Here is an 11,090-nt window from a genome sequence, read left to right on the forward strand (position 1 = left end):
AAAAAAGAAAAATAAAGTATCGCTCTAATAAAATATTGAAAGATCACAATAACCAACTAAGGTGCTAAATGCATCGTTGTTTAAATAGCCACATCCCAAGTACAAAATCTAATAACTCAATGTTATACTAAAGAAAATATCTGTACAAACCATCTCAAATCTATTGAAAATTTAGATTATACACAAACACTACCAAAACCAACACCGACACCTTGAAATTATGCCCTAAACCTAGAAACACCCACTCCCCTATTTCAAAACTAAATCTAAGTAGAGAAAAATAGCAATATACAACGAATAGACATATTGTAGTTTCCATAACTCGAACTTGTTAATGGCAAATGTTACGGTTAGGCCTAGTTGCCTTTTAGAAATCAAAATATATTCATCTCATTTCTAGTTTCTAAAGGCTTTTTCTGGCAAACGTTCTTTGGTGAAGCACTACGTCGAACTCTATCAATTTCTTTCTCACAAGACTACACACACCTAGAAAAATTACACATATGAAATGTGTAGATCAGATTTTCTAAATGTGTCATACAGTATGCTAAATTTGAATCTGCACCACACACTTCATTTTCCAAACACTTTTCTGAGCATATTTTTCTGGTTTAGTAGCTTTTCCAACTTCTTTCATCGCAATTACGTCTCTTTTAGGAACTGATGATTGGATTGGGGAAGGGATGCAAGAGTGAGGGCTTTAGATTGGCTGGCCTATCTTTCCATTGTTGTTCAATGTCTTCTGCAATTTTTCTAGCATCCATAGAGGTACCAAACAAGCCACGCTTGGTGAATCCCACAGCATACAATCCATTCTCACCTTTCCATCCATGTGGGAATGGTTTCCTGGGAAACCCATCTTTCTCTGAGAAAAAATTGGTTTCCTGATCAAAACATCAAATTCAATTCAGACGCATGAATCTTTTTCTTATCAAATTCCGTAAAGTTTTTCCAAGCTTGTATTTGAATAAAACAAATATTTTGGGTTAAATACAATGTCGGTTCCCAAAGCATACATTCTATTTTATTTTAGCTCCCAATATATGAAGGGACTGTTTGTTATAGTTTTTGAGGAGTGATTATCCTTTTATTTAATTTGAGAGTCTATGTTAGATTGCTTGGTACAACTTTTTCTTACAACTTATTAAGTAAAAATAACTTAAATAAATTTAAAACAAAAAATTGATTATTTAAAAGTTAAGATAAGAGTACTTTTAATTTCGACTTTCTAATTATTAACGTTTAGCTTAAAAAAAGGTCCGCCAAATAAGGCCAAAGTATGGAGAGGAACTTATTTTCCAATTTATTATTCATTTTGGGTTTAATTGGTCCGCATGTGATTTTAGTTCAAATTTTGACAAAAATACCCTTACTCCCGTCATAAAATTTGGAGAGAAACAATGTTAGGCCCCGTTTGTTTCCAGAGATAAAATGGAGGGGATTGATAGTGAGGGGATTAATAGTGAGGGGATTGTTAGTGAGGGTCGTTTGTTTTCAGAGATAGAATGGAGGGGATTGATAGTGAGGGGATTAATAATGAGGAGATTGTTAGTGACGGGATTAATAGTGAGGGGATTGATAGTGAGGGGATTAATAGTGAGGAATTGTTAAATTATTTTTATATAAAATAATAAAACAAATAAAAAAATATAAAAATTAAACATTAATATTTTTTAAAAAATTCCCAATATATAAAAAATAAAAAATAAATAAAAAAATTTCTAATCCCCTCACTATTTTTCTAATACCATCTCTACCTCCTCACTATGAATCCCCTCCACAAGGGTATTAGTAATACCAAGGTATTAGTAGTACCCTCCTCATCTCTCAAAACAAACAAGGTATTAGTAATACCAAGGTATTAGTTAGTCCCAAGGTATTAGTAGTCCCAAGGCTATCTCTCAAAACAAACACCCCATATACTAGTCCCAAGGTATTAGTAATCCTAATCCCTTTGCTATAATCCCAAACAAACGGGGCTTTAGAGGCTATTAAATCACAAATTGACAGAACTAATATATTGGGATTTAAAATAACATAGTGGGGGTGTTTGGGAAGAAAAAAAAAAAGCTAAATTTAGGCTAAAAATCACAAAAAGACAAAATAGGCTAAAATAGCTAATAAGACAAAATATCACATCAAACCCATAATCATTTCACTTTTTCTCTCACAAACATCACATCCAACCATAAAAAAATCCAATCATCTTCCCAAACATAAAAATTTTAGCCTACTTAAAATAGCTAAAAACTAAAATAGCCTACTAAAATAGCCACTTCCCAAACGAGGTCAGTGTATAATGTGGCAACCAGCAATATATTATATTTAACTCAAAAATTTAATTTTTATTTTATTCACCAAATCAAATATTGAAACGGAGAAAAAAAGCATGAAAAGATAAGAAAAAGAAGATACCTTCAACCAAGTCGGGACATTACTTTTGTAGCCAGTAGCTAAGATGATAGCATCAAAATTCTGTATTCTTCCATCTACAAACTCCACTACCGACTGACGTGTTAGTCTCTTTATTCCCTTGCAAACCTACAGTGTCCATTCAAACTCCATTTTATTAAAAGAAAATGATATATAAATTTATTTTTTTAATTTATCTTTTTTTCTTTTTTGAGAAATTTTTTTAATTTATCTTTTAGATCTAATGATATATAAATTATATGATTGAATGATGATTGGAAAAAATATGAGAGAGAGTGTTGCTTTAAATATCCTAATTGATTGTCATATTATTAAGTTTGAAAATTAGATCTAATTTTTTGACTTGAATAACGATGCTTTTTATTATATTATGCATTTATCTTTCTTTAAATATGATTTTTAATGCATACAAATTCATTCCAGGTTGGGAATTTCAATCCTCTCCATTTTTTATTTTATTTTTTTATCAGCCAAAAAAGGAAACCTTATTGATAAAATCAACATACAATTTATATGAAAATACATCAATCAAGATGGAGTGAATTTCAATCCTCTCCATTTCATTAATGTAATTGAGATTTTTATTTTAGCTTATAAATTTATAACACATCATCAAAATGTAAGATTTAATTTCATTACATGAATAAAATATAAATGTAAATTTCAAGATCAATAGTCGTAAAATAACCGCATCAACATTTATTTATTTCAAATTTAAAAACACTTGAGGCAGACTTTAAAATTCAATATTTATTATCACGTTATTATAAATTCTCAAACTCCCCTTCATTGTTTTAAATTTAAAATAGGCGACCGCTAAAAAAATACATTTATTCAAAATATTTCATTAAAACTCATCCTGTCTTATATAACTTTTCTCATGACATGATGACTTGTCTTATTTTTTTAAAATATATTATATACTATACATATACATGACATTTATTAGCTAATTACAAATGGGATGCAATAAAATATAGATCGTCACATTTCATTAAAGCTCTCCCTCTTATATGACTTCTTGTACATTTGCTTGTATCAATATTTTTTTAGTCAATCAAAAGTAAAATAAAGTGAGTAGATGACTCTTTTTTTTTTTTTTTTTTTTCAAAATGCTCAGCATTTTTTACAACGAGAGTCCAATTGTGAAAAAAAAGAAAAAGAAAAAAAAGAAGAGTAAAAACGGCCACAATTAGACTCCAGTTAATCGGAGAGAAGTTACATATTTGTCAAATCAATATTATGCCAATAAGGATTCAAATCATGCAACTAATACTAAAATTTGAATAAATTTAGAAAGAGATTATTGAATAGGGATTTGTGCAACTGACCTTAATGTGCCCCTTTCTAATCTTCTCAAGTGTTCCAATATCCAAGACCGGAGTCTTCCCAGAAATGCTCTTGAGTTCAAGGGGACCAAGCTTTGGTCTGGTGAGCCCAAGTTGAGCTGTGTCTCCGAGCATGAGACATGACATTAGCAGTAAAAAATTATCCACCAGCCTCATTGGGAACCACTTGAGCAACCACATTGACAGCCCAAAAGTTGATCTGCCAAGCATCTCTTGTGGCAACACATGCACCTACAAAGTCCAAAAAACTATGGTTATCAAAAAAAATAATTCAAATAGTGTATAACAGTGACACCGTCTCATATAGTATTATTGATCAATAAAAGACGGCACATAAAATTTAACCTATTAGACATTCATAACACAATTCTTATGCTTTTATTCTTCTTTATTTTTCATGCTTCATCACTTTCTTAAGAAAGTGATGAAGCATGAAAAATAAAGAAGAATAAAAGCATAAGAATTGTAAATCATATGCACATAAGAACACAAAATTTACTTAATTAAATTCAACACTTGGACTATGTTTATGGTTGCTTAATTTTCACTAGGACCAAAAAAAAAAAAGGGTTACAAATAGAAATAGTCGCCTCTAATTACTTACATACACATAGAAATTAAGCAATAGGTTACAAGAGCAAAATATTCATACTCAAAATTTGGATCAATGGTCAAGTGATTAATATCCAATTATTAGTATTTAACAAGATCTGTAATCGGTACGTACTTTAAGTGGTTGGTCGAGTAATAAAAATTTGAAGATAAAATCCAAATTTTTTAATTTGAGTCACCTCAATGCACTACTAGAAGTTTGCATGATCGTTAACTAATTATTAAAAAATGAATCGCTCCTACTGTAATATAAGATTTCTCGTTGAATATTAATATAATCATGCGGTATCACTATTAGGCTTAATATTTCTCCTTGACCAAAAAAAAAAAAAAAAAAAAAAAAAAAAAAAAAAAAAAAAAAAAAGGGCTAAAGATGAGACTACAAAGCTAGTTTTATGTACTTTAGAATCTTCAGAAGTGGTACATGGATCTTTACAGAGCCCAAAAAATGATAGAGAGAATGGAGTGTGTGATCAAAGATTTTTTTTATTTTTTTTATTTTTTTTATTTTTTTTGGGGGGGGGGGGGGGGGGGGGGGGTGCAGACCAGTACTGCGCATGCAAGCGAATTCCAAGAAAAGTTAAGAGATCAATATGACAGTGTTTTCACTGAGAAGATCTTTGTTAGTTATTTTATAGTTTAATAGCAACATGCAAGAGTTTACTTTGAAGCAAACCCTACCACTATAGTCATTTTTTCTGCACAAAAACTGTTGGGGTCAAAAGAAGAAGTTTTTTAATTAATTACCATGATTGTAATTTTTATTTAATTTTATTTTATTGTATATTGGAGGCTATAGTTTGAAGAGGAGAAATCGTGTGTTATGATCATATGACTTCTTATGACTTAGGTTTGGTTTGAGAATAAATTTTTTTAATAATTTTTTAATTTTTTAGTTAAAATATGATATAAAAGAATTAGTATGTTTAGAATGACTTTTTGATTTTTTACAAAAAAAAATGTGTAAAAAGTAGAGTGAAAAAGAATATTTTAACTTTTTGGTATAAATTGTTAACTTTTTGATTTTTTAATAATTTTTTACCTTTTTGACTAAAAAAGTCATTTGTCAAACGAGAATTTAATTATCAATATTTTTATAATTTATTTATTTAATTTAATTTGATTTTATTTATTTATTTTTATTTTTATTTTTTGAAGTTTGAGCTAGATACTTCTGTTCTTTTTGTTATTTTATTTTATTTTCTTTTAATGATGGGGAACCTTCTAATGGTTCTTTAGACCCATTATGGAGAGAGCAATTAAATTTGGGCCCGTTTGAAAGGCGTGCTTGGGCTAAAATAATTATATAGGACAAAATAAATTATTTTAATCAAATAAGATAAAATTTATTTATTTTTATTTTTATTTTTTGAAGTTTGAGCTAGATACTTCTGTTCTTTTTGTTATTTTATTTATTTTCTTTTAATGATGGGGAACCTTCCAATGGTTCTTTAGACCCATTATGGAGAGAGCAATTAAACTTGGGCCCGTTTGGAAGGGTGTTTGGGCTAAAATAATTATATAGGACGAAATAAGTTATATTAATCAAATAAAATAAAATGTGACATTCAACTCATTATTATTTTATTTTTTCTTTCACAAAAATAAAAAATGTCAAAAATTTATCTCAAACGAGTCTTTTTAACTCCAAGCTAAGATCTCATTTGGCATGTTACAATTTTAACTTAAAAGTCAAAAAATTACTACAAAAATTAAAAAGCCTATAACTTATACAAAAAATTCAAAGATTCTTTTTTCTCTCTATTTTGTACACATCTTTTCGTAAAAAATCAAAAAGTCATTTCGAATATACTAGTTTTTTTTATCTCATATTTTAGTCAAAAAGTCAAAATGTTATTAAAATAGCTTGTTCCCAAACAAGGCCTAAAATAGCCAAAAAATCAACCTGCATCCCAAATGAACCCTTGAATTTTTTTTTTTATTTTTTTTTCTATCCAAGTAATAATAATAATAATAAAGAAAAAGAGTTTATTGATAATAATGTGAATCATTACAATCAAAAAATAGGGAGGGTATAAGGAAGGCCATAAAAACATCAAAGTATTCACATAAATCTCAACAAATGTATATTTTGGTTAATATAGCTAACAAATCATAAAATCTTTATTTCATCAGCGGCAACAAATTATTTTTAAATTAGTTTTTGGTTAAATTTGTTATAATATCTCGCTGCATGTATCGATACATTATACAATATTCTATTATTTATTTTTAAGAGTGACCAAACATCTTGCCGGTTATTTGGTCAAACATCTTGCCAAAAAATCAGCTGCTGTACAATTATTTTTTAATTTTTTTTCAAGAATATGAAAGTGCATGGTTTGGATGTCCGGACAACCATAGCTAGGCATAAATTTTTTTTTTTTAATATGAAACTGTATATATATATACCAATATATATATAACAATATCAAATTAACTTATCCTATACTACTTTGCCTCCGTTTGGGAAGTGGGTTGACTTTTTAGCTTTTTTGGTTATTTTAGCCTGGGCTTAAAAGCTTGGTTTAGGAAAGATTTTTTGGCTTTTTGATTTTTTTAAGTTTTTTTTGTGAGAGAAGAATGTAATGATTATGGGTTGGATGTGATGTTTTGTTTGTTATGGCTAAAATAGTCTATTTTATTTTTTGTGACTAAAATAGTCAAAAAAAAGCCCAAACCATGGCTTCTCAAACGAAGCCACTGTTTTTTAGCCATACAAAATGAATATTTTATAAAATTTAATTTTAGAATAGAAAGTCTAATATGTGTGTACATATAAAAAAAAAAATTGAAAGCTAAAATAGAAAAGTAACCTTTTAATTATAATTTGACTAAAATTTGTTGAGCTGATGTGGATACTCTAAACTTTAATTATATTCATTTAAAAAATATAGGCATCAATTTAATTCAGAAGACAGTTGTGAATATCAGACTCAGAACATCTAAGGTTTACAACTCACTCGGAGCTCACAATCTTCGTAGTTTTTTTTTATCAATAAAAGAAATTTATTGATGTAAAAAAAAAAAAAAAAAAAAAAAAAAAAAAAAAAAGGGGACAAGATGCATAAAAATTACATGAAGAAAGTACAAAAAATAAGACAAATGTATCATAACTTAAAACACATATCTCAATTAAGTTGAAATATGAAACATAGCGAGTCAAATGCAAAGTGCATAGTCAATGGCAAAAGAGCAAATAAAAATAATAATAAATCACAAGATGAATGGACCAAACACTCGCTAAACAAAAAAAGAAGACTACTCTCAACCTAGTTGGACTAGGCGTGTACTTATGAGCTTTACACCATATGTTTATAATAATTATGATAAGAGTAATGCTACACATCATAAAAAGAATATCATGGAAAGTTTCATGAAATAAATTCAAGAGTGGTTGTATAACATACAATAAAACATTACAAACGCTATAAACTAATCCAAGGATAGAGATTTTTCATGAAAACTTTTCATGATACTTCTTTCATGATACCTAATATTCTTGTTATGATAAATGGAATACGAATACTTATCGATATTGGAATAGTTACTACTATCAACAATATAATTATATAGTGGTTGATATGAATATATATATATATATATCAGTAAATATCCGTCTGGTAACAACATATATTTAAAATTCTGCAAGAACATTAATGATTTTCAGCTTCTCCTGGAAATCTGTAGAAAACAAAAGTTTAAATCTAATATATTCTAATCCATTTGAAAAACAAGTTTTTGACCATGATCACTTATCGGCCCGGAATTTTTTTGGGGTTAGCCAAAATTCTGGGATGCAATTTGCTTATATACCAAAACATGGAGAGAGAGAGAGAGAGAGAGAGAGAGAGAGAGAGTTGAAGTGAGCTTACTGAATCTCTAACTACAAGTGATGGTTGAGCATTATAATTGCAGAGGTCCAAACAGACCTCCATTCCTGAATTCCCACAACCAACCACCAAAACCCTCTTCCCAGCAAATGCTTCCCCCGTCTTGTACAAGCTTGTATGAACAACAGGCCCATCAAACTCACTCAAACCTTCAATTCTCGGCACAACCTCCTCTGCATTCTCTCCCGTCGCCACAATCAACCATGGACAAGCATAAACAGTCTCTTCCTTTATCAGTCCCACTTCCACAGTCCTAACTCGCCAAAACCCGTCTCCATTGTCGAACTCTGCACTCACCACCGTTGTGTTGAACACCGGATTCAAGTTGAAACATTGCGCGTACGCTTCCAAGTAGCCAATAAACTGTTGTTTTGTAGGGTAAGTTGGGAAATTTGGAGGGAAGTGCATAAGAGGAAGCTCACAGAATTGCTTAGGAAGGTGAAGGCGAAGCCGGTCATAGGTCTTTCGCTGCCACAAAGAAGCTATGCAATCAGCCCTTTCGATGATCAAACTCGGAACACCTCTTTCTGTAAGACAGGCGGCTGCAGCCAGGCCCGATGGACCTGCGCCGACTACGATTGGTCCAGGCATCCATACCGACTTCACTGAGTCGTTAATCATTTTCTTGGCTTCAAAATGGTCATGAACTCTTTTACCTTGCACCTCTTTGAAGTAGTCCAAGTAGTCCATTAACAGCATAAGAACCAAAATAGAAGCAACAAGTCACTGTACTTCAGATTGATAGAGTTTATGCAAATTGAAAGACAAAAACTGAGTGAAACTCTTGAATTCAAATCTACTTTTGAATGAAACCCATGTATTCAAATCTTTTTGACACGAGATAAAACTCTCACTCTCACGATCACTATCTATCTATCTATCTAGATCTTGGTGATTCAGATTGGAATTTTGCGTGATATTAGAGACATAGGCCTTATTTGGTTTGTTTTTCAGAAAAATTTTCTTTTAGTATCTTATCTGAAGGGAGATTTCGGAGTGATTATAGGAATAAATCCTGGATTTGTGGGATGGATTTGGAGGAACTTATCCAAAAAATGGATCTGAATGAGGCTGGATGGACTTTGTTTTTTTCAATGGGAGAGAAAGCGGAGAGCGAGAGCTACGGAAGCAAAAACTGAAAAAACAGACACTGATAACTTTAACATAGTGAGCTAGTTGAGGTGTGAATCACGATGGAGTTGAAGTGACTCTGTGTATATGAGTGACTCTGTGTGAGTACATATTCATAAACACACACATATATATATATACACACATATAGACATATCGCTCCTCTCGGATGAAAAAGATATATTTCTCAGTCCCAAGTTAATAGTTCTTTTTGAAAAATCTAACCTCTTTTTACTATAATTATTGCACTTTGATAAAATATTAATTTTCTAAAATTGACCTTTGATATGATATTTTTTTTAAAATATCAATTGTCACAGTTATACTTTTGTGTTTTAAGAAGGATGAAATAAAAAAATTATAGTATTTTAGTCCTTAATTTTTAAAAATTGACTAATATTTTAAAACAATAAAAAATAAAATAAATAACTAATATTTTAGGACAGATAGAGTAATTATTTTATTATTAATTTTATGAAGAAAAAGTCATTAATATATTTGAAATTTGAAAACCTGCGAAAAACTATATTTAAAATTAAAATTGAACTAATAATTTTAAGTTACAAATTTTAATTTTTAATTTTTAATTTTTTTTTTAATGATATGTTCTATTGAAATAGTTATCTTCATTCCATTTATAATCATTTCAATTATATAATCATTCCATTTAGGTGTAATTTTTAATAGGTGAGTTTATTGTCCAATAAATTTTATGATAACTAATGACGTTTTTCTTCAAATATTATTAAAAAAATATTATTAATTGTTAATTTTCAGTAACAGTTTGAAAATTTTGTAAAATAGTCACAAGAAAAAGTCACTAATTTAGTGACAGTTTAAAAAATTCGTCATAAAAAAACGTCACTAATTGTAAGTTTTAGCGATAATTTATAAAAATCGTGATAAAAAAAATCACCAATTATCAATTTTTAACGACATGCAAAAAATCGTTCTAAAAAATTATTTTTAATAACGATTTTATTAAATCTTATTTTTAATAAGACTTGATAGGAATTAAGTCAAACTGTAAGAACCTATTAGTAGTTCACCCAAAATCTAAATCCAAAATTGAGATTAAGTGGCAAACTGCATAATTCAAGTGGGACATCTCTATTTTTGTAGTAACAACTACCATTTAACCAGCAACCACCTCTTCTTCACCAACACATATATTTATAAGAAAATTATATTCACATTTTTTGCACAGAAAAAATTATCTAGAATAAGTTGACAATTATGAGTGGTTTTTTTGTCGGTAAAATAAATTTTATTGATTAGGAATCAAGGTAAAAATCTTACATCCTATATCAATAAGGAAAAAAAAATGATAAAGTGTTATAAGCATCAAAGCTACACACCTTATGCCATTGCCAACTAGATTGGCGCAAAAAAATCATTTTAAAAGAAATCACAAACACCCAGAACAGGGAAGGATACATGTTATGCTAGAATTTTGAATTAGAAGAGAGAATTTAAGAAATTAAAATAGAAACAAAAATAGAGAAGAATTTACTCATTCTTAACAGTAAAAGTGAGCTCTTTCATTACTTCATTCTAGACAAAAATTATGTAATAAATCACATTTCTTGCCTCATTTTTTTACTTAATAGATGTCTAGGTCTGTTTTGATTTTGTGTGTTGATAGGTTGAACTGCATAACTAAGGCTCAATG

At 29.4% G+C, this 11,090-nt stretch overlaps 1 protein-coding gene across 2 annotated transcripts; it reads right to left on the reverse strand.

Moving 5' to 3' along the window:
* Positions 1-289: 289 nt before the first annotated feature.
* On the reverse strand, positions 290-9,522 carry LOC145806363 (indole-3-pyruvate monooxygenase YUCCA2-like). 2 transcript variants are annotated; one of them, XM_082903097.1, is made up of 4 exons: positions 8,270-9,522; positions 3,765-4,013; positions 2,416-2,541; positions 290-884 (listed from the first exon to the last, which is right to left on the reverse strand). In XM_082903097.1, the coding sequence occupies exons 1-4, from the start codon at positions 8,984-8,986 to the stop codon at positions 654-656; spliced, it is 1,323 nt and encodes a 440-aa protein (XP_082759223.1). In that variant the 5' UTR covers positions 8,987-9,522; the 3' UTR covers positions 290-653. The 2 variants fall into 2 exon arrangements, with proteins under 2 accessions (XP_082759223.1, XP_082759224.1); XM_082903098.1 differs by having other exon boundaries at positions 290-865; positions 8,270-9,517.
* Positions 9,523-11,090: the final 1,568 nt, after the last annotated feature.

The sequence above is a fragment of the Camellia sinensis genome, chromosome 13, assembly GCF_055761805.1.
Source record: "Camellia sinensis isolate YWXY chromosome 13, ASM5576180v1, whole genome shotgun sequence".
In the NCBI taxonomy this organism is placed as follows: Eukaryota; Viridiplantae; Streptophyta; class Magnoliopsida; order Ericales; family Theaceae; genus Camellia; species Camellia sinensis.